The 24,220-nt window shown below is 39.6% G+C and overlaps 1 protein-coding gene across 3 annotated transcripts; it reads right to left on the bottom strand.

Moving 5' to 3' along the window:
- Positions 1–866: 866 nt before the first annotated feature.
- LOC308608354 (uncharacterized protein) lies at positions 867–23,974 on the bottom strand. 3 transcript variants are annotated; one of them, XM_081221325.1, is made up of 9 exons: positions 15,875–23,974; positions 14,092–14,179; positions 11,828–11,924; positions 11,581–11,723; positions 10,356–10,565; positions 9,902–10,082; positions 9,238–9,369; positions 6,539–8,136; positions 867–1,234 (listed from the first exon to the last, which is right to left on the bottom strand). In XM_081221325.1, exons 4-6 carry the CDS (start codon positions 11,611–11,613, stop codon positions 9,906–9,908), a joined length of 420 nt encoding a protein of 139 aa, XP_081077451.1. In that variant the 5' UTR covers positions 11,614–11,723; positions 11,828–11,924; positions 14,092–14,179; positions 15,875–23,974; the 3' UTR covers positions 867–1,234; positions 6,539–8,136; positions 9,238–9,369; positions 9,902–9,905. The 3 variants fall into 3 exon arrangements, with proteins under 3 accessions (XP_081077451.1, XP_081077450.1, XP_081077452.1); XM_081221324.1 differs by lacking the exon at positions 11,828–11,924 and having other exon boundaries at positions 867–8,136; XM_081221326.1 differs by lacking the exons at positions 11,828–11,924; positions 14,092–14,179 and having other exon boundaries at positions 867–8,136.
- Positions 23,975–24,220: the final 246 nt, after the last annotated feature.

The following is a 24,220-nucleotide window of genomic DNA, read 5'->3' as shown; positions in this document are numbered from 1 at the left end:
TCTGTGCCTTGTTATCCTAAATCCTGCTGCCTCTTCTGTGACTTCCCTTACAGGTTTATTTCCTCTAATACTGGCCATTACTCCAGCATGTCTTATTCCAAAGATGGACAGGTAAGAACAAAAACAAAACTTCGTTGGAGGAAAAAGTGCATAGGGATTGGCATTGGAAAGAGGAAGTTGAGCACTGTCTCTGGCTCAATTAAGAATGGCATTTAAGAGGGACTTCCCTGCTGGTCCACTGGTCCAGGGGTTAAGAGTCCGTATTCCCAATGCAGGGGGACCAGGTTCAATCTCTGGTCAGGGAACTAGATCCCACAAGCCACACCTAAAAGATCCCGCATGCCGTAACTAAAGATCCCACATGCCGCAACTAATACCCAGTGCAGCCAAATAAATAAATAGTAAAAAAAAAAAAAAAAAAAAGAATGGTGTAAGATGCCAACAAAGGAGTAGAAACTTGCCTATAAACATTGGGGTCATATGCCTGTGAAGTCACCAATCTAACATTCAGGTATTTAAGTATAGGAATGTCAAAGATCCCTTCACCTACTCAGGGATTGGACTTGTTACCTTCTTTAATTACAGTGATTACCTTCCTGAATACATCCTACTTCCAACAGCCTTAAAAATATTTTTATGCACTATTCCTATCCCAGCCCTCTTCTTCAATAATTTTTTGCTTCTCACATTTTTAACATTGGGTTTGTGCTTCTCAGTATTCCTGACCAAAGCAACTGAAGCTAGAAAAAAAAAAAAAAAAGAGACCTCAAATACTTACCCAAACTGGGTGATTAAGATATATTTTTTTTAAAAAATTGAGGCAACTAATGTGGTTGGGAAGGGACAGTGAGGTAGAACTTGTTACAAAGTTTTCAAAACAGTACATTTTTCTTTGACATTAAACAACAAACTCCCCAATTTGTCTCAGTTGTGACATACAGACAGCTCTAGATTGTTTTTTTGCTGGTCACCCATGCTGAACAAGACTTTTCGATCTTCAAAACAACCATGGCTCAGAGATTCTGCATTTCACATCAGTTCACAAGTCCAAGTGTGTCTTCCATTCATCGGAGCATTTTGGCATAGATTCCCTTTGAGGTAGAAGGATAAAGATGAAGCCATTTCCTTTTTAAAAAATGATTTGTTCACAACTTCATTTATGCCACAAAAATCAGATGATAGCATGTTCTCTTATTCTTGTTTAGCAGTAGTGGTAGTCTTAGGATGCCAGAAACTGTGAAAGGAAGGCTCTTAGTTACTTTCTCCTTTCTACTTTCCAATAATGCACCCCCCACCCCCATCTGAAGAAAGGGAAGTTACTGAATCCAACTAATAGCACATATTAAACACCAAACATTAACATGTCAGATATACCTGATGCTTAAATTAAAATGTACAAAGCAAAAACTAGAAACATCACCTTCAAATCCTCTTCAAATTTGCTCCCTCCAGCAACTATCTTTTGTCATTCACCTATTTCCTTCTCCATTTACTTATGTTATTGTTGGCTTGCCATGTAAACTAAAGTTTAGATGGTTTGAAAGTATGTTAGAATTATAGTGAACAATAAAGTCCTGTTCCTTTGAAGTGAATTTTGACTTTAGCTTTAAGACTACCTTAGGATGGAGAGGTAACATAGATTTATTTAATAAATTCCATAATTATCTAACCCAAGGCTTAATCAATAACCATTAAACAAAAAATTGTTTCTCAAAAACTTACAGAAATGAGTGGGGACAAAGGACTTTGTCCTCATCTCAACAGTGACCAGTTACTGGAATTGCATTAAACTAAAAACAGCAATCCCCAAGTTAGATCCAGAGGTAGTAATGCTTTTAAGACCAACCGTTTTTAGAATCAGGTTTGACCTTTTCTTTCACTCTTCCTCCTATCCCACCCTCTGTGAGTGATTTAAAAAACAGAAAAGGCCAAAGCCCATTTGGGTCTAGATATAGAAGATTTTTTTTGATAATTTTTCCCTCCAATTTTTGCCAATTACTTCCAATTTTTATCATTCTTAAAACTTAAGCATGGTAAATTGTTAAGCTATTTTCATTCACTGCATTATTTAATTATAATAAGTCTTTTCTTAAGCAGGTTTTGCTGGTAAAAAGGAAACAATTTCTAAGTTGTAAGTTGAGAAGCTGTTGCAAAACAGAAATCATGTCTCCATCTCCAAACTTGCTAAGTACTACCAGAGGATTGTTTTTTAAAAAGATCTATTTAGGCAGTGTATATTTGTTAGAATGTAAAAGGTAAAGAATTGAAAATAGACAAAACCTGTGTGTTTCAAAACCAATTGTGGCTTAAGTATGAGTGGTTCCCCAAGGCTGGTACCAATGAGACTGAGGTTTGTACCAATGAGACTGAGGTTTGGGAATCAGTTGTTTCTCATCCCTCTTTCTGCCCACCAATAGTCACAGCCATTTTTCATGAGGGATGGGTTAGGAAAACTGAAGTGCTTATTATAAGGAAGGTTCCTGCAACTTAAGGAGCAAGCTCAGTAGAAACCCTTGCTTATTGTAGTGGCCAGAGTGGTAGAAGAAATATGGAGTAGGAATTAAACCACACATTATTACTGAGGAACTAAGCTATATCCCTAACCAGAAAACAGGCCAAAAGGCAAGTTTTAAAAGTTCTCTGGGAAGGTATTCATTTTTTCATGTCTCTGGGGCCAACTGAGAACCTAGCTAAGGAGCTTATACACAATAGGCACTCAAACATACTTGTAGAGTGAATGAATAAATGAAAAAATGAACAGTAACCTCTCCTCTTATATTACAGTTTCTAAGCCAAGCAAGTGTCTTTCAGTCAAGATCTGAAATAGAATAGACACTTCTATTCAATGAAGAGTTTCACTCCATTTCTTATTTTTTTAATTGCATCTCCAAGTTCTTTTTGTACCAGATCAATTTCATTTAGCATCACCTTCTTCAGTGTTCGTATGAATGAATAACTAAAAAGCTTATTCCTACTCTACAAAACATGCCAAAGAGAAGGTGATCTAATTAATCATTCCATCTCAGTGTCTTAATATCACAGCTGCTCAATGAAGTTTTTTCAACTAATGAAAGAACTGCAGTCTCTTATTAAATTTGCTCTTGTGTTTCCTCCATAAACTAGTTAGATTAAAGTATATTTTGGTCTAGGTCTTTTAAATCTCTTCATTCTCCTCAGCAGAACAGTATTTCATTCAAGTGAATAATTTACAAAATATGGAAAATTTAGGAAGAATCTTTTTTGTTAAGTGGCTTCCTGACTCTATGCCAGGCCAATGAGCAAATACTTTTAAAACTAGTTGTTTCATCTTAATTCTCATCTTAAACCATTTAACTATAATAAAAGCAGAATGTTAAAGAATTAAAGGACAAACCCTAAGGCCTTTTATCAGTCTTCTGGCTTCAATCTAGGTCAATGAGCAAGTGACATTGGGACTATCTAGAGCCAGGAAAAATGTCTTCATTTTATATTGAAAGAACCATATCTTTTTTTTCCCCTATTTTTTCAATCTCTAAGACAAGTCAATAGGTTTTCTGGACCAGACTTAATCTACTAATTCATCCAGAGAACAGGAACTCAAGTATTTACTCAAAAATCAAAGGTGTTTCTGGATCTTCAGCTATGATCTGTGATCTATCTAATGCTCTTTAGACTAGGCCCGTTTCAATTGTTATGTTCAGGACCTAGAATGATGTATTCCACATAAAAGATGCTCTGTTAATCAAATTAATCTAAAAGCCAACCTGAGCCATTTTTTACTCCTTTAATGTCTCTAAGCCAGGCCAGAGTGGATCTAATTCACCTCCATCTTCAGCATTTAAAAGACCAATGGAGAACCATAACAGCTGGCTTTAAAAAAAAAAAAATTCCCATTTCTTTGGTCAGGCCAGGGAGCAAGTAGCCTTCTGGTATAGATTTTATCTTTCCACCTAGCTCAGCATTCAGCATACTGCCTTGCACAATTCCATTTTGCCCATGTTTTTAAATTTCATCAAATAGGCTTGGCAGTGGTTAATTAACTTTCAGTCTGGATTCCCACACCTGTTACCTCATTTCCTCCTGTGACCATCTGATAAGGATAAAATCATTTTTATATCCTAGGGCATGTGCAGTTCTGAGCCTCATAGAAAGGAATCAGTAATCATTCATTAAGCCAACAGTTAATTCCTTATATCTGTATAGAACAGTAGGCTTTGTAAAATTTACACACAGATCTCTGTTGCAGGTTCAATAATAATGACAGTGAATTTTTGCATCCCCAGTTGCTATCTCTGGGAATAAGAGAGAGTAAGTAATCAATGTCCATTCAGCAGATATGGCTTATATATTTATATATGCCAGTTTAAGACTTACAAATTGATTTTATACATTACCTTCTGCTGCCCAGAACACAATAAAGATGGACTATCTTCACATCCCTGACGCTTATCAAGGAGACTGGCATATAATAGATAATTATTATCCAGTCTTGCATTCATCAGATATCTAATCCTTTACATATAAAAATGTTCAATAGTTAACAATCCTTCCTCAACTTGTTTGACTTTTTTTCATGGTATAATAACTGATATAATTTTGTAAACCTAGTACTAGGCACACCAAATGAAAAAATCAATAGTTACATTTATATGGTGCTTCAGAGTCCACAAAATGCTAACATTGCCTTATTCTCAGCTTTAGGCACAATAAAATGATAATTTTGTATGTCTCTTTATGCCTATAATAGTGAGTTCACATAGTAGTCAACTGATATTAATAATCCATTCATTTAACAAGCATTTAAACCCTCAGTTTGTATAACTATTTATACTACCTTTCTCATATGGGTCAAGCACACAATGAGAATTTTGTAGAGACCATGCCTGTCTCACATAAGTTTTGTTCACATAGAAAACATCTAATGTCTTATATTTATACAGCACTTTTTTTTTTTTTTTTTTTTGCGGTACGCGGGCCTCTCAGTGTTGTGGCCTCTCCCATTGCGGAGCACAGGCTCCGGACGCACAGGCTTAGCGGCCATGGCTCACGGGCCCAGCCGCTCCACGGCATGTGGGATCTTCCCGGACCGGGGCACGAACCTGCGTCCCCTGCATCGGCAGGCGGACTCTCAACCACTGCGCCACCAGGGAAGCCCCTACACAGCACTTTATAGTTAGAAAGCTCAATCTCATTCATTTCATTTTTCTGCTACCAGGGAAAATATACTGGTAATAATTTAATTTGATATCACCAGTAAAGTCTTTATTGATTAAAATAAGCAAGATCTAATTCTTACATCTAAATAGTATTGGACATAAACCTCCCTCTTATTACTTGGGAGGATTATCTTGGATTTCATAGTACCTGAAACAATAGCTGGTACATATAAGGCACTTAATACTTATTCATTCATTCATAAACATATAGCCCATTGGTATTTATACAGTGCTTTAGTACAAAGCACTTTAATATATACTGCCTATCTAAAATTTTTTATTGTTCTATAATGAGAACATATTTTTCCCTTTGACATCTGTAGTGCCTAGCATGGTATCTGGCACATTATAAGTGATCACAATAGCTTAAATCCCCTGTTTTTCCAGTGTATTTATAGTTTAAAAGCAGTTTTTATGTTTTCTCTTCTGCGACTTGGAATATTGTATTTTTACTCAAAATCACCATAGCCACAGAAACACAATGGCCAGAAATACATGAATTATTCATTTATCAAACACTTAATTCCTAATATCTGTACAGTATTACTTACTTTTGACAAAGCACTTTATTCATGCTTCTTTTATTCCTTGTATCTACAGTGCCTAGAATGTATATACTATGTAATCAATGTTCATTCATCAACTCTGAAACTTGTAAGTCTTTAAAGTGCTTTATAGTTTACAACTCACATTCACATATTTTTCTTCAGATCACCTAGATATAATCATAATCATTGCATCTTTAGTGTCTAACACAGGGACAGGCACACAGAAGGAAATTAATATTGTTCAGCACACAGTCCCTGGCAATTACATCAGGGGTGATAAACTGTGGCCCACAGACCAAATTCACTTGCTTTTTTAAAAAAAAAAGCAACAGAGAACAAATGGCCCATAAAGCCTACAATATTTACCATCCGACCCTTTCAGAAAGGGTGTGATGACCCCGATTTACATAATGCTTCACAACTGACAGTGTGTTTTCAAATGTTAGCTGTGCATGGATGCCAATACACCATTAATGAGAATGCCTTGCTTTTTTTCTGTGTTTTACAGTGCTTTCATATATATACTCAATCATTAAAATTATCTTTCCTCATGGTAAGAGGAAAAAAATCAAGGAAGGGATTAAACCTCCTAAATATTCCCAACTTCTCTCACCTTTATGCCTAGAGGTAGGTATTAAACCCAGGGGCAGGATTGGTACAGTTCACCACATTATTAGGCCACTACTATGAGCAGGGAGTTCAGGCTGCCTCCTTGGGGCCTCACTCTTTCCCAGGCCCAATCCTCCTTTTTCATAACTATCAGTAGGAACCCCAAACCTCAGGAATCCTGCTCACCCAAGCTCAAAGAAGTAATATGTTGCTGGCTGGTGCTTCTCAGCAAGCTGGCACATCTGTGTATTTCTTGTCTAGTTCTTCTCATTGGCCTGAAGCATCTCTTCACATTTTCTCTAGATAGCGTGGCACTTTTTTTCTACTCAGTAACCTGATGCTTTCCTTCTCTCATCAGCCTAGAGCTTCTGAGGAAAGAGGGGACTGAAATATAATGTCACTTATGTGTCCCTCTCAAGTGGAGAGGAGGTGAAGAGAAATGGAAATTTGCAAAACACCAAAACTTAATAAATGGCTTAAAACTGTGATTAAAAACTGGCTTAAGACTGGCCCAGGCATAATATTACTGATCTAAAGGTGTGTTTCTTTAAAGTAGCAGCAACATCAAAAAGGACATCTCAAAAGAAGTGGGTTTAAATGGAGATATGAGAACAGGAAAGAGAGAACTGAAAATGTCCAAGAGTAGGGAGGAGAACAATAGAAAAGAGCTGCAGTTTAGGCTTCTCATCTTGGAATTTCCTTTGGTCTTGGGGCTTCTATCCTTCCTGGATTCTGGGTCATGGGCCTCCAGCTTCCCGCCTAATTTAGTCTGGAGATATCTGTCTCTCTTGGGCCTTCTGTCTATATAGACAGGCTTGAGTCCTGGGTCTTTATGTGTGCTTGGGCCCTTCCATTTTTGGGTCATAGGTCTTCAAGCCAAGGCTTTTCATCCCATCCTGGGTCTTTGGCCTTCTGTCTCACCGAGACTTGAGTCTTCCGTCCAACTCCAGTCTAGACCCTTAGGCCTGTTATTGGTCTTAGATCATCTCACAGGCGGCCTGGCATAAGGAACAGCTCTTCAATGCTTATATTTTGATAGCTGACACTCTTCACCTATTAGGAAGGGGTTAGGAGGCCCCTTTGTTACAAACACACACACACACACACAAAAGCATGCACACACACATGCACAAAAAATATGCAAGGAGAGAGGACTGCATGAAATCAAAGTGGGGGAGACATAGACTCAAGAAGAGACTGAAATACTCAAAGGTAAGTAGAAAGGCAAAAGCAGAGAAGAAATAAGAGAACACAGAGATGAATGCTGACATGGAAAATCACAAAGAACAAAGAGACACTGGGGCACACAAAGCAGGAAAAAAAGAGAAAATGGCCCAAGAGAGGCAGAAAGAATATGTAGAAAAGAGCAATGCAAGATAAAGAGTAGAAAGAGCAGAAGGGTGGCCAGTATGAGAAAAGGTGAAATGTCAAACCAACAAGGGGAGGGGGTGACAAACAGTTCACAAAGAGAAAAAGAAGAGAGGTAGGCATAGCAAGAAATGAGCAAAAGGCACACAGCATGTGACTCAAGAGACACAAAGAGAAGAGCAGTGAAAGAAGAGCCAGATCTAGGAGAGCAAGGAGAATCAGTAACAAAATGAAAAAGCTAGAGAGAAACATCTAAGACAAGACACAGACCACTCGGGTACAAAAAAGAAAATGAGAGAAAAATATACAGAGAAGAAACTAGTAAGAGAATCACAGAAATGGGTAAGACACACTTTAGTTAGAGGAGAAAGACAAAAGACATTCAAAGAAGAAATAGATAAGCAAACAAATACACACTTATGAGTTTAAAAGATAAGCAAAGGCAGACATTCAGTGGAAGAAGGTAAGAAATAGAAGAGACAAAATACAGTGAGGAGCATGGTAGGCACAAGAAGCATCACAAAGAGAAGACAACAAAAGAAAACAAAAAAGTGCATTAATAATTGCAATGATCTATTATTAGTGCCAATACTATTTATATTACCACTAACAATAATAATTATAATAACAGTACAATAACAACAACAATCACCACCAACACAGATACTCTTCTACTTAAACTTTTAACTTAGGAATTTCTTACATAGGACCAAACCACACCAACTCTGTGCCACTAGATGGTATTAGTGGTCACTTGTATTGTGTCAAATGAACTTATGAAACTTCTTAGGTTACCTTTAACCTACCATGTGCTAGGCACTGTACTAAGCTCTTTATATACATGATTTCATTTAACCTTCACAGACAAGTCTAATCAGAATCGAAATTGCCAAAGGCTGTTCACCTAATGAGTGGCAGAGGATTTAAACACAATATGTGCCTCTTAACATTCTGTTACAACCGTTTCCTAGGATTTCCAGTAGAGCCAAACGAGGTGCCACAGATGAGTGAATATTGTAAAAAAGGGTCCTTAGAGAGCACCTAGTTAACCCTCCCATTTTATATCTTCACCTTTCCCCATCCCTTATAAAACTGACTTGATTTTCACACCGTTCACAATTATAATGGCAGCTTCAGGGACTGGGTTTTCCATAACACTAAACCTTAACTGCAGATTCTCTCAAAAGAAGAGGTGAGAAAGGCCCACCCTTTCAGCAAAAAACAAAAACATTTTTGGTTTAAGTTTCTATATGTTTAGGCCTCTAAGGGTGGCAAAAGTTTTATGCAGTGAAGATAAAGAACAGACAAGGTAAAACTAAATTACGCTGTGACACAACTGGTAGACAGACTATATCATCTTTGAGTTGCTTCAGGGAAACCAATTGGTAAATAGATTACTGGTCATTCTCCCATCTCACATTCAGCTCCCCTTGCACATTAGATCACCATACCCCATCCCAACAAACAGCTATTAGCTCTAAAGTGATCCTCACAGGATTATGCCACCACCAACTTACTTCATTCTGCTATTCTAAAATCCTAGAGTGCCAGGCATGTTGATCTTCCTTTGGTGTGTTCAAATGTCTTGCTCTTTGCACTGCTTCTGGGAAAGATAATGATTGCACAGATATGAAGGGAACAATCAGGAGCTACAAAAAACGAGAAGGAAACCATGTAAATGCCATAAAGAAGTATTAACTGAGTACTGTGCTAGAGTTATGGGAAGATTCAAATTAATGAGCTATAGAAACTATCTCTACGGAGCTTAGAAAAGTATAAAGTTGAAGCTTTTATGTCTTTAGAGATAAAACTAACACAACTGCCTCATTCAACAGAATCGGAAACTATGGCATAAATAGGAAAATGTCTTGCCTAATAACACTTGGTGAGCCACTGGAAACAACACCATCAATCACAGCCTTATTCCTTTAGTTGGATAGTAATCTGTACAAAGCCTGTACAATCAGGACTTACTACACTGAACAGTTACCTCTATCTCCCAACCTACATCCCCCTAACCACCCTCTCTCATCACTGACCTAGAATACACAGGGTGCTAGTTCTTTAGATCCAGCCTGATGATAGATAACTTTGTGCCACTTCTAGTCACATTCCCACTCATAGTTGTGAAGCTTCTGTCAATTAGCAGGCACAGCATAAAAAGACACAACTCTGTTTTACCTTCTCAAACAGTTTGTTTTCTGTTTTGTCCAACAGCTATCCCAAGGCATCTTGAAGTATGTAAATGACTGGCAAAGTTCTCCAACAGGGCCTCAAGGGAGACTTTGGAGACCAGAGGGTCCAGAATGATGATCTGCCCATGATCAATGTCACAGATGTGGCAGTTGTTGTCCATGTTCTCCTAAAAGAAAGAAAATTTAGCTGAAACCCTCTACCACATACTACAGTCCCACCCTAAACACCCTAACTCATACAGCCTGCTATTCTCTTCACATCATCATTTTCACCCATGTCACACCCAGTTGCTTCCCAGGTTAATTAGGAAGCAGTTTTTACCAAAGCAGACATAGTTGACAATGATGAAAATAATCTAAATGGAAAGCTAAGTGCAATGAATACTAAAAAACAAGAAATTAAAGACTATGTATTATGCTTTTAGGGACAGCTTACCCACCTCTGGATGTGTGGTGGTTGTCTTGAGATTTCGTCCTCCTAACTGGGCCCATGAAAGAATCTTGGTAGAACCTCCTGGCCTAGGGTTGTTGCTCAGTGATAGTGAGCTTTTCCCTTGGAGGATCCTCATGCCCCATCTCCACCTAGGGATCGTCAAAGGGAATGGGTCATTAACACTGTAAAGCAACAAGCCTATTCTTCTGAGGAAGATCTGGAGAAGAGATAAAAGAAAAATAAATTACTTAAATGCAGTACACTGGGAAAGTCTGTCCCAATGAGTAACTAGGGGTTAAATTAAACTATGTCTACCATTTTCTTCAGATGGATTGAGGACTGGAGATTTAGAACTATGTAGAACTCTATTTTCTAGCTACCAGTCTAACAACATGCAAATTCTTCTACTCATTCAAGCTCCATTCCTTGTACTTCCCCTCATCTCCAAGAGCAATTTAGAGCTGAATAATTACCAAAATTCCTGTATTGTGTTTTAGTCGCCAGTCTCCACTGACGAACAGTCTTCTAGAGAGTGTGGATTTTTAATGTCCTGGTATTCTCATAAAATACAATGGAGGTCAAGAAATTAAGGGGCTGAAAATAATAAAAGGAGAAGTTAAAGCTTTCTCAACCAAGAGAGCCATCAAGACACTTTAGAAAAGCTCCAGTGTGGTCTGACTGTATGAGTTCTGTAAGAATTCTTCTTCACATTGCCTCAGGCTTCTTTTATAAAGTACTATCTATCTTAAGAACTGAGCAATCTATCTCAACCAAAGTGCCTCTCTCTCACCTAGTTTTGTAGCATTCCCCTCTTTTAATTCGTGTATTAAGTAGTAAGATGCTGGAGCATTGCCAAGGTAAACAGAACTGTTTTCTACTCAGTCTACATGGTATATTTCTTGAACAGCTTATAAAAATGAGGCACCACCAAAGTGCCAGGATATTCAGAAAAATCAAGAATGGCTACAGGTATATAAAACCCCAGTTATTACAACAACTAAGCAAATCTATGCAAAAGGAAAAACTAGGTACAGTAGGCTAGGGGTCCAATAAGTAGCTTACACAGGCCCTTGGGTCTCTGTTATTCTACCCTTATACCCAAAAAGAAAAAAAAAAAAAAACTGTGTAGAAATTGATGAAAATTGGTCCATGTTCTGCTTTAAAAAGAGAAGTGCAGGAAGTTAAAGCCCTTAAACCCAAAGATAGAATCCACACAATAATAAGCTCCTTACACTACCTTTTTCTCCAGGGAGCCGGCAAGCCATCCTCTTAGACTGGTTGGAGCTTATCCAGATTCTCAAAAGGAAAGACCTGTTGAATGTAGAGCTTCTTAAAGCTGCTTGCAGTTCCTCAGGTCTCACATGCTCAGAATGTCCTTGAGAAGAAAAACAGGGCTCAGTAAGATACCAAAACTGCTGAGGAAACCTCAACAACAATAAAACAAAACAAAACAAAACAAAGCCATTAAGAAGCATTAACCTGAAGCATTAGATATAGGTGTCTCCTGTCTCTCCTCTCTAGCCTGTTGTCTCCTTAAGGTCCTATAATGGCAAGCACTGGCAGTATCACAGAAGGACTAGGCAAGTATAGAAAAAGAACTAAATGAAAATATGGGTCAAACCAATAGCCACCTTAAGGGCTGACTAAATGTGTGGCCTAAAGATGCTTAAAATACTTCAAGATACAAGGTAGTAGAGCAATTTCTACTACTGCCTGGAAGTACAATTGCCTTGACCATTTTTAATAATTGGCTACCTGCCCTTACTATAGGATAGGAGCTCACTGAAACATGTCTAAGTCAGGTTTGCAATCTTGAAAGCACTTTTTATGTTATGGTATGGTGTGGAAAGCACAAGGTATGGCTTCCAGATCCCTGATCAAGAAGTACCATATTATAAGGACCTTTATGTCAATATCAAACAAATCCTAGTCTGTGAAAGATCACTTATTCAACTCTATTCTCTAGATAAGATGTCCAATAAAGCCAAACTGGTATTCTATGATGTTCCCAATATGAGAACAAGCTTCAAAGTCTTTTGGTAACATCCTTCTCCATCCTTACTTAACCTAAGATTAGATACTTCATTGCTAAGTAAAGACTTCTAGTTAAACATGGCAGTTCATACATATTTATATATATCTACTCTGGCTCCTTCTTGAAACTCCATTAATGATAGTTAAGTGGACAATCCATATGCAATCAAATTTACCCAGAGAATCTTAAAATTAATGAATCCAAGCTCAAATTCATTTATACACTGCTTAGTTAAGGTACCTAAAAGGAAACAACTATTCAGTCTCTCCAGGTCTTCTGAACCACTCTGAAGCATATTTACTGAGTATGGCTACTTTAGCATCAAAGCCCTCTAGTTTTGTTAAATTTAGCATGTCAGCTAAGTTTCATACAAATACTTGAGATCCAACTTGAGTTGGATTTTGAAAGACAGACACCAGTGTAAAGTGCTAACTGTCTGTAGCCAAAAATATGGTAGCGGGAAAATAGTTTTCTTCCAAATGAGTCCTTAAGACTTGAGGCAGAAGAAGGCATTAATTCTGTTTAACCATAAACAATTATACTCTTTGCCATCAGAGCTTATAAGGTTTGGGGGAACAGTTAGTTAAGTTCAGATATCAGTTTCCTTCTCTTTAAGCTGGTAAAAATATTTTCCCAGGATGCTTTCACATATAATATTTTAGCAGCCACCACAGATCAACTTTTAATTCTTTACTTCAAGTTGCAAACTCCCATCCAGGTGTACATTTGATGATCAGGGCCCAGCTACCATGAAAAGAAACTATATCATAGCAGCCCTGGGTCTTAAGATCTTCTATAATTTAGGGAGGTGGTTAGAGAAATGTATAGATAAGCTACAGAAAGATAGTAGAAAAGCTCAAGGAGGATATAGGAAAAGACACACAAAACCAGGGTGAGAAAACTCTCTCTAATCCTATATATTAAGGTTCTATAAGGAGGAAAATCAGAAATCACAATAACCATTTAGAGAAATGCCAAAAAAATTTAAGTGCTTCCTTTCTTGATCCTTTGAAAATGATAAAATGTAATTTTCAGAGGTTGAGGTATTTAATTCAAGTCCCTGTCTTAATTCATCAGCAGTCCTTGACACTGAAGTTGAGATGGATGGTGATTTGATCCAAAGTCAGAGCCAGGACCAAAAGCTGTGTTCTTATTCTCGGTTCAGAACTTTTTTCATAATCTTGCCAGCATCTCACTCCTTCTGCCCCCAAACCCAAGAAAAAGAATAGTGATTCACTCCATCCAAGAAAACTAGTGCTTCATTAAAATGCATTTGTAAAAAGCAAGGAATACTGGAGTAGTGCCTGTAAGCCCTCAGCTTACACAGCTCCTGACCCAACTGATCAAGGTGCTCCCTAGGCACACCTTGCATTTACCCCGTGCTATCACTTTGCTTAGTAAGAGTGTTTTTCCCCCACTCTTCTTCCTCTATGTCCCACAGAATTTCCAAAAACTTTTTACGGTACTCATCAAATTGCCCAACACCATAATGATTTGTTCATTTCTGTATCCTCCATGAGATAGCAAATTCCTGGACAGGAACTATGTCTTTGGTTTTACTATTTATTCCAGTGCCTGGTCCAATAAATATTTGTTGCACAAGGATTATCTCAAGTTTGAAGATGCCCACATTCCCAGAGCATCTCTTTCTACAACTGCTAGAGATTTTATTTCAAGCAATGAACTGAAATACAACTCCAAGATTAACCTTTGGATGCTGTCTAGGGCAGGCTTCAATCCACCTAAAATCGATCCATCCTTCCTCTTGAGTGGGGGTACCAGCTCAGAATTCACCCCTTTAAAAGAAATTCCAATAAATATAGTTGTATATTAATATTGAATGATAATTTGATTAGCAGCAGTAACAGATTTCATAAGCATAGACCAGTGTTTCTCAAATTGGGGTGATAAGATCCCTGGGGGTTTATGGATATATTCTCATGGATCCCCAAGTTCTACATAAATTATTTTAAAAATTATATGTCTTTGACAAAGATATCTTGAAATTGGAAAACATGTTTATATTGCAAATAACTTTAAGTCAGTGTTCCTCAAAATACATATTCTTTAGGATCTCAAAAAAAATTTGTTTCTTTAAAAGGTGTTGAATCCTGACAAGCTACTTCAGTTTGAGAAACAATGGCATAGACCACGTTTCCAAGAAGGCTCAGGATCATCCGTATATTACCTCCAGTCGGTCAGAAAAATAATGTCTTTAGGCATTGGCAGGGGGGAAAACAAGCTGTGAGGAAATACGGATATGAATTAAAATGGGCAGTAAGAGAAGCCCAATTCATTAATATGATTCTTCTTGCTCCTGCTGGGATACATGTATATGCACAAAAAAATGCTTCAATTTTTTTTTTTTTTTTTTTTTTTTTTTTTTTTTGCGGTATGTGGGCCTCTCACTGTTGTGGCCTCTTCCGTTGTGGAGCACAGGCTCCGGACGCGCAGGCTCAACGGCCATGGCTCACGGGCCCAGCCGCTCCGCGGCATGTGGGATCTTCCCAGACCGGGGCACGAACCCGTGTCCCCTGCATCGGCAGGCGGACTCTCAACCACTGCGCCACCAGGGAAGCCCAAAATGCTTCAAGTTTGATGTTAATATTTTTCAGCTGGATCTTTGTGTTTGTTTAACATCAAAGAGGCTAAGCTTTTTCTCTTACCAAAGTATCTGTTGAAAAAGGTGAGGGGGGAAGAACATTATATCAACTTCATCATCAAGTAGGCGAGGTCATGGTTTTCTTATAAAACATACTTCTCCATTACCCTCTTGCCAAACAGGTTCCACAAATATCTCAAACTAAAAAGACATTGCTACTCTCATCTGTTCTTGGGCAGAGATCTAGCATATCAGATTTATACCCCCAATACCTAGAGCTTGAAAAGCATAAGCTTCAAACAATTAACAATCAACAATTTGTCAGCCTTGGCATATAGCCAAACACACTGGCTAGGCCTTATCTCTAATCACTTTCCATGCCTCCAAAACAGGTAAAAACCAAATGACATTAAAATAAACCAATTGTACTACCCAGATGGCTGCAATATTAATCACGTCCTGGACCAAAGACAAAAAGTTAACCCACCTCCTTTAAGTTTATCCTATTAACTTCAAACCCTAGTGTGCTCCCTTTTTAAAGCTCTATAACTTATAATTCACACAAGACATCACTTGATTATCATATCCTAGAGTTATTTCAAGTGTGCTTATATTAGCTCCTTTAACAAGACAACCATCTTGAGGATGAGATTATATGGGACTATATCATTTCTACCCCTCACTTCAGTGTAACCGAGCATAGGGCCAGATACACAATACTAACTCTGTAATTTTGTTTGTTAACTCATATGGTGATATATAAACTGCAGATGAGGTAGAAACATGGAAGGAGACTTATAGGACCCTCTGACTTTTCTATGGGTAGCATCTAAAAGAAAGAAAACAGAACAAGGAAAAGATTACTTAATAACTACAAAGTAGTACTTACAGTATTCTAAAGAGCCAGAGACTTCTTACAGCTGTCCAAGAAGCTAGTGGTGCAAACAGCACCCTGAGATGGGCGAATCTTTTGACATCCTTCTCAGAGAAGAGTATCCTTTCTCAATGATTACAAAGAACTGCTGTAGTGATAACTAGTTATTTGCTCCAGCAGTTCCATATTAAATACTTCTCTGCCACCAAACACCCTGTACACTAGAGCTGGAATATTATTCATTTTTACCAGGCAGCTATCTCACTGTTGAAATTTATATCCGAAAGAATGATTAGATCTTTTTTTTTTTTTTTTTTTTTGTGGTATGTGGGCCTCTAACTGTTGTGGCCTCTCCCATTGCGGAGCTCAGGCTCCGGACGTGCAGGCTCAACGGCCATGGCTCACGGGCCTAGCTGCTCTGCGGCATATGGGATCTTCCCGGACCGGGGCACGAACCCGTGTCCCCTGCATCGGCAAGCGGACTCTCAACCACTGCACCACCAGGGAAGCCCAGAATGATTAGATCTTGCCTTATTTTTCTTTTCATATAAAATGGGGAAACTGGTTCCATCATTTCTAAGTCCTCACTTCAATGTGGTGCTTTAGGCTACTTTAAATTAGCAGAATTAAACAGGGGGCATTTTATGTAATAGATTAATCAAGTAAATTGATCTATGGTTATCAAAAGCACTTCAGCATATGTTCTCTCATTTTATCCTTTTACAGCAATCTTCTTGAAATAAGTAGGGGCTGGTTGGAGCTCCAGATGAAAAAATTTAAGGATTAGGAGGTTTAGGTAGTTTTTCTGAAAGTGAAAATTGTTAAAGCCCAAACAAGGAATGGTTTGAAAATGGTAGTAGAGCCCAAAGATACTGGTCTTAAGAGTTCCACTCTAGAACTCCTTTGATCATACTAAATATCAAAGTCACAGTGGTCTATCCACAGACCCACCACCCTTAGTAAAATGAGAGACACTGGTCATCAGGTACATGGTATAAATAGGTTTTTAGACTTCAAAATTTCAATGACCAGGTTATCAATTCTACCTTGCAATCTTCCTTACAACATAAAAAATTAACAGCAACTTTTTGGTTGTATTTTGGCAGTTGACACTATACAATGGCAATATACAAGAAGAGAGGAGAGATTCTTAGCCAGGCAATCTGCTTTGAAAGGAAGAATGCACAGATAGTGCTAAACTTCCTTCCTGGGGAGACAATTTTCAATTGATACTTAAGTATAATGAAAACCCAAAATAAAGGGTAGCAATCCAGTTCCCTTGGGTCTGACTTGCCTTGGGCATTTTGCCTAGTAAAGCAGTAAGAGGGGGGCAGTAATGGTTCCTGTCCCCAGAATGTGAAAATAATTGGAACTGGGATCATTAACAAATGCAGGAAAAGGAGTGAAGGCCCAGCCACCTAGTTCAGGCCTGCTTTTGGTAGTCAGTACTGCACAAACACAACATCAAAGTGGTAGGGAGATCTGGGGCTGATGGGCTAAAAAATGGGACGATTAATACTGTGTTAGTAACACCGAAGTGGTTGTGGGAGGTCAGCACTACTCAGAAGTAATGCAAAGAAGGCAGTGGAAGGGTCTGTGTCTAATGGGCTGGACCAAAGAAAGTGCAACCAAGGTATTACAGAAATTCAAAATGGGCAAAACAATGACATCTGAGATTGTTAACGTTTTAAGTCCAAGAGAAAAGCATTTTGCTCAGTCAACATTTCCCAGCAATAATGCAAAAGGGGCAGGGCAGGAGCAGGACGGGCAAGAGACCACAATCTTATCTGGACACATGGACACCTGAAATTGTGAGCATTAATATTCCATAAGAAGGGTCTAAGGGCAGGCAAGGGGTCTGGAGAGGGAAGATAATGGCAAGACTATGACTACTTGGAATTTGATACACTGGAGCCAATGCAAAAGGAGTGGGAGTATGGGTCACTGTTTGATGGACAAGTTCACAGCATACTGCAGTGTTTATACTTTATTATGCCATGGGAAGCTGGAGCTGGGAATGCTTGCCTAACAAAGCCAGGGAGGAAAAACCCATTGCTAATTGCCATTGTGCTCATCAGCAGTCCCAGTAGAAGTTTTGTGTCATTAGCAGCCCCTGCAGTAATGCAAAGACAGTGCAAGGGGATGCTATCCTACTCTAATAAGAAGGGAGAATAGATAATTGCAAATATTCACATTATCAGTCCAAAAAAGGGGCCTTAGTCAGTACCCCTGAGGTATACAGTGAGGGTACAGGGGTCCTATCTAATGATCATACTTTTGATATGTTATTGGTGCATATTAATTGTCCAAGAGCTGAGGTCATGATAGTTAGCTGAGGGGATATGACATTAGTCTACTGATAAAGACAACAATTTCAATTATGTATATTAACGGTCCACTAGAAGGGACCTTGGGGGAAAACAGTATCCCCTGAAGTATTACAAAGGAGATAAAATAGTCCTAGAAGTAACAGGGTTGTGGAAGACTGCAATTCTGTACATTAACTGTCCAAATAGAAAGGTCTTGGTGGTGGGCACAACCTACTGGAAGGCATAGGAAATGGCGGGGGGGATCCTTGTCTACTGCCCGAAAACCAAATGCAATTATGCACATTAACAGGCCAAGGAATGGGGATTTAGGGGTCAGCAACCCTGATATACTGCAAATGGAGGGCAACAGGATAAGATGAACTAAGTTGCAATTATGTACATTAATGTCGAAGGGACATGGTGTGGTCAATTAAAATCGTATACCTTGTACAAATATAAGGATCTTAAAGTAGCGGGCATTCCCTGCTAAAAGGCAAAGGGAGTGGGGAGATAGGTGTCCCCATCTACTCTACAGGAACATGCACAAATGCAATTATGCACAATAACAAGCCATAAAAAGAGGCCTTAGTGATCAGTACCCCTGCTGTACTACAAAAGGGGTCTGAGAGGATAGGATCTTATCCATATGGGATGAGCCATGTGCAATTATGCACATTAATGTCCAAGGTGACTGGTTGTGGTCAGTTACAGTTGTGCACCTTGACTGTCCAAATTTAACAGTCTTATGGAGGGGGCACTTCCTGCTGGAAGGACAGGGAATGGAGAAGTGTCCTTGTCTAGTGCACAGGAACCCAGACAAATACAATAACAGGACAAGAAATGGGACCTTAGGGGTCAAAATCTTTGTGGTACTTCAAAGGGGTTTGAAGAGGAAGGATCCTAATGTAATTGTCATTACACGTATTTGAGAAAGGGGCCTTAAGTGGACAGTACCCCATGCAGTAAAGCAAAGAGAGTGTGAAAAGAGTCAGGGACACAAGTTAACTCAAAGGACCATGGACAATTGTAATTACACATAGTCACAGTCCCAAAACAAGGGCTTTAAGGTAGTAAGTAACCTGTGCTTCAATAAGTGGAGTCCTCATCTAAAAAGCACAGTTGTGGACAACTGAGAATGTGTACAAGACAACTAAGATTGTGCACATTAACTGCAGTAGTGTATAAGATCTTGAGTAGTAGGCACCTCCTTCTGGAATATAAATAGAATGGGGAGGGTCCTTACCTGGTGTACAGGTACAGGAGCAAATGTAAGTATATACATTAGCAGTCCAAGAAAACGAATCTTGGCTAGTCAGAAGCCCCCGCAGTAACGTAAATGGGGCAAGGAAATGGGATCCTAATCTAACAGAAGGGAGCATGGGTTACTGAAATTATGCACATTTAAACTCTAGAGGAAAAGCAGCCACAGTTGATCAGGACCACTGATGCAAAGGAGGTGAAATGGGATGGGATCCTAGTGTAATTTTGCACATTAACTGTCCAAAAGAGAAACTAGTCAGTAGTCCCTCCTATAATACTAAGAACTCAAGATATTAGCTTGTCACGAGGGCACATGCACAATGAGTCCCAAGAGAATGACTCTGAGTCACTAACATCTCCTGATATAATACAGAAAGGGAGGGATATTAGCTTAAAGAGAGGGGCCTTGAACACTGGAATTTTGCATGTAAATACTCCCAGAAAAAGTAATGGAGGTAATTAATACATCTTCTTATAAAACAAAGAGAGTACAAGGGACTTAAGTGAAAGATTTATTTGTGGTCAATTACCATGGTTCACTTTATTCTAGTACAAAGGTCTTGAGTAAAGGGCATCCACCACTGAATACAAGGGAAATTAGTGAGGTCTTTATATACTGCAGAGGAAGAAGGACAAATGCAATTGTGCATTAACAGTGAAAAGAAGGGGCCTTGGTGTTCAGGACCCTATGCTGTAATGCTGACAGGGTGTGAGAGGATGGGATGCACAACAACAGTCCCAAGTACCCTCTGTGGTAAGGCAAAGAGAGTAGAAAGGGACTGGAAACTAGACTAACAGAAAGGACCGTAGTTGCAGTTAAGCATCTTAAAAGTCCCCAAAACGCTCCCATGTAATGCAAAGGGAGTAGGAGGTAACAGGATCCTAGACCAACAGAAGGGAACACAGGTGCAATTACCATCATGACAGTCCCAAATGCCCTCCCAGGTAACGTAAAGGGAGTCATGGGATCCGAAACTAACAAAAGGGACCACATCTACATTTAAACACATTCACAGTTCCAAGTACCTTCTGTGGTAATGCAAACAAAGCTGGGGGGCATGGACCCCAGACTAAGAGAAGGGACCACAGCTGCAATTAAACACTTTAATAGGCCTAAGTGCCCTCTGCTGTAATGCAAAGGGAGTAAGAGGGCATGGGAAGTGAGACTAACAGAAGGGACCACAGATGCAATTAAGCACTTCAACAGTCCCAAATACACTCCTAGGTAATGTTCAGGGAGTTAGAGGGCATGGAATCCTAGATTAACAAAACGGATTACAGCTGCATTTAAGCACCTTTCTGTCCTAATACCAACAAGTAATACAAATGAGTAGAAAGGGATGAGATCCTAGAATTACAGAAGGGACCACAGCCAAAAACGAGCACAGTGACAGTCCCAAATATGTTCCCAAGTTACTTGAGGGAATTGGAGTGCTTGAGAAAGTACACTTAACAGATGGGACTACAGCTGCCACTAACCACTTTAAAGGTCTCAAATACCTCTGCAGTCATGCAAAAGGAGATAGGTGGGAATGGGATCCTAGGTTAACATAAGGGATTGTACCTGCATTTAATTAGCACATTAACAGTCCCTTGTAGCCCCTGTGGAAACGCAAATCAAGTAGGAGGGGATGGGATCCCAGACTAACAGAAGGGACAGGAGTCCAATTAAAACAGTCCCAAGTGCCCTCTGCAGAAATGCAAAGGGAGTTAGGTGGGAATGGGATCCTAGGTTAAAAAAAAGGACTGTACCTGCATTCAAGCACAGTAACAGTCCATTGTACACTGTGGTAATGCAAATCAAGGAGGGAGAGGGAATCTAGACCAACAGAAGGGACAGCAGCTTCAATGAAGCCCATTAAGAGTCCCAAGTACCCTTTGCAGTGATGAAAAGGGAGTTAGGTGGGAATGTACTTCAAGGTTAACATAAGGGACTGTACCTGCATTTAAGCGCATTGAAAGTCCCTTGTAGCCTCTGGGATGATGCAAAGGGAGTTACGTGGGAATGGGATCCCACCTTACAAAGGGACTGTAACTGCATTTAAGCACATTAACAGTCCTTTGTACCCTCTTTTATAATGCAAATTGAGTAGAAGGGCATGGGAAACTAGACGGACAGATGAGACTGTATAGGCAGGTAAATGCATTAACAGTCCCAAGTAGGCTCTGCAGTCATGCAAAGGGAGTTAGGTGGGAATGGGATCATAGGTAACATAAGGGACTGTAGTGTCATTTAAGCACATTAAAAGTCCCTTGTACACTCTGTGGTAATGTAAATCAAGTAGGAGGGAATGGGATTCTAGACTAAGAGAGAAACCGTAGTTGCATTAAAGCTTGTTAACAGTCCCAATTACCATCTGCAGTCATGAAAAGGGAGTTAGGTGTGATTTCGGGGTTAACTCAAGGCACTGTACCTGCATTTAAACACATTAGCGGTCCCTGGTAGTCTCTTTGGTAATGCAAATGGAGGCAGGTGGAAATGGGATCCTTGAAATCTACCTGCATTTAATCACCATAACAGTCCCTTGTACCCTCCGTGGTAATATAAATCCTGTAGCAGGGGATGGGATCCTAGACTAAGGGACTGTGGTTTCAGTAAAGCCCATTAATAGTCCCAAATACCCTCTGCAGTCATGCGAAGGGAGTTAGGTGGGAACAAGATCCTAGGTTAACATAAGGGACTGTAGCTGCATTTAAGCACTTCAACAGTACTTTGTAGCCTCTGTGGTAGTGCAAAAGGAGTTAGGTGGAAATGGGATCCTGGTTATCATAAGGGACTGTAGATCCATTTAAGTACATTAACCATCCCTTCTACCCTCTCTGGTAATGCAAATCAAGAAGGAAGGGAACGGATCCTAGACTAACAGAAAGGACTGTAGCTGCAATCAATTGCATTTAAAGTCCCAAGTATTCTCTGCAGTCATACAAAGGGAGTTAGTTGGGGGTGGGATCCAAGATTACCATAAGGGACGATAATTGCATTTAAGCACGTTAACAGTCCCTTGTACAGTCAGTGGTAATGCAAAGGGGGTTAGTTGGGAATGGGATCCTAGGTGAAACAATAAAGGGGACTATACCTGCATTTAAGCACATTAACAGTCCCTTGTATCCTCTGTGGTAATGTAAATCTGTAGGAGGGGATGGGAATTTAGACTAAGAGAAGGGACTGTAGCTGTGATTAAGCCCATTAACAGTCCCAAGTACCCTCTGCAGTCATGAAAAGGGAGTTAGGTAGGAATGGGTTCCTAGCTAAAAAAAATAAAAATAAAAGGGACTGTAGCTGCATTTAAGCACATTAACAGTCCATTATACCCCCTTTGGTAATGCAAATCGAGGTCAGCCTGGGAATCTAGACTAATAGAAGGGAAGGCAGTGCAATTAAGCCCATTAACAAGTCCCATGTAGGCTCTGCATTAATGAAAAGGGAGTTAGGTGGGAACGGGATCCTAGGTTAACATAAGGGACTGTAGTTGCATTTAAGCACATTAATAGTTATACAGTTTGTGGTAATGCAAACCGTGTAAGAGAGGATGGGAATGTACACTAACAGAAGGGAATGCAGCTACAGTAAGCTCGTTAACAGTCCCAAGTACCCTCTGCAGTCAGGAACGGGAGTTAGGTGGAAATGGAATCTTAGGTTACATAAGGGACTGTAGCTCCATTTAAGCGCATAAACAATCCATTGTACTCCCTTTGGTAATGCAGATTGAGTAGGAGGGCATGGGAATCTGGACTAACAGAAGGGGCTGTAGCTCTAATTGAGCTCATTAACAGTCCCAAGTACCCTCTGCAGTCGTGAAAAGAGAGTTAGGTGGGGATGGGATCCTAGGTTAACATAAGAAGCTGTAGCTGTTTTTAAGCCCATTAACAGTCCCTTGTAGAGCCTGTGGTAATGCAAATCATGTAGGAGTGGATGGGAATCTAGGGTAACAGAAGGGACTGTAGCTGCAATAAAGCCCATTAACAATCCCAAGTACCCTCTGCAGTCATGAAAAGAGAGTGAGGTGGGAATGGAATCCTAGGTTAAAAGCGGGGGGGGGGGGGGGGGGTGGAGGTTGCACTTGCATTTAGAAGCACATTAACAGTCCCTTGTGTCCTCTTTGGTAATCTAAAGGGAATTAGGAGGTAATTAGCTCTAATGGGATCCTAGGCTAAGATAAGGGACAGTAGTACAATTAAGCCCATTAGCAAGTTCTATGTAGGCTCTGCAGTAATGAAGAGGGAGATAGTTGGGGATGGGATCCTAGGTTAATATAAGTGACTGTAGCTGCTTTTAAGCACAGTAACAGTCCCTTGTACCCTCTGTGGTAATGCAAAGGGAGTTAGGTGAGAATAGGATCTTACCTTAAAAAAGTGACTGTTTCTACATTTAAGCATATTAACAGTTCCTTGTATCCTCTTTGGTAACCTAAAAGGAATTAGGTAGGGATGGGATTCTAGACTAACGGAAGGGACATTAACAAGTTCTATGTAGGCTCTGCAATAATGGAAGGGAGATAATTAGGAATGGGATCCTAGGTTAAGACAGGGGACTATAGCTGCATGTAAGCCCATTACCCTCTGTGGTAATGCAAAGGGAGTTAGGTGAGAATAGGATCTTACCTTAAAAAAGTGACTGTTTCTACATTTAAGCATATTAACAGTTCCTTGTATCCTCTTTGGTAACCTAAAAGGAATTAGGTAGGGATGGGATTCTAGACTAACGGAAGGGACATTAACAAGTTCTATGTAGGCTCTGCAATAATGGAAGGGAGATAATTAGGAATGGGATCCTAGGTTAAGACAGGGGACT

This window comes from Mesoplodon bidens (genome assembly GCF_964165515.1).
Source record: "Mesoplodon bidens genome assembly, chromosome: X".
Lineage (NCBI taxonomy): Eukaryota > Metazoa > Chordata > Mammalia > Artiodactyla > Ziphiidae > Mesoplodon > Mesoplodon bidens.
This window is presented reverse-complemented; position numbering and strand designations above follow the sequence as displayed.

Coding starts and splice junctions, on each gene's coding strand:
- LOC308608354 (XM_081221325.1), bottom strand. CDS start 11,613: ATGGCTTGCCGGCTCCCTGGAGAAAAAGGTAGT. Junction 10,566..11,580: donor TCCCTGGAGAAAAAGGTAGT/GTAAGGAGCTTA, acceptor TCTCTTCTCCAG/ATCTTCCTCAGAAGAATAGG. Junction 10,083..10,355: donor CAACCACCACACATCCAGAG/GTGGGTAAGCTG, acceptor TCTTTCTTTTAG/GAGAACATGGACAACAACTG.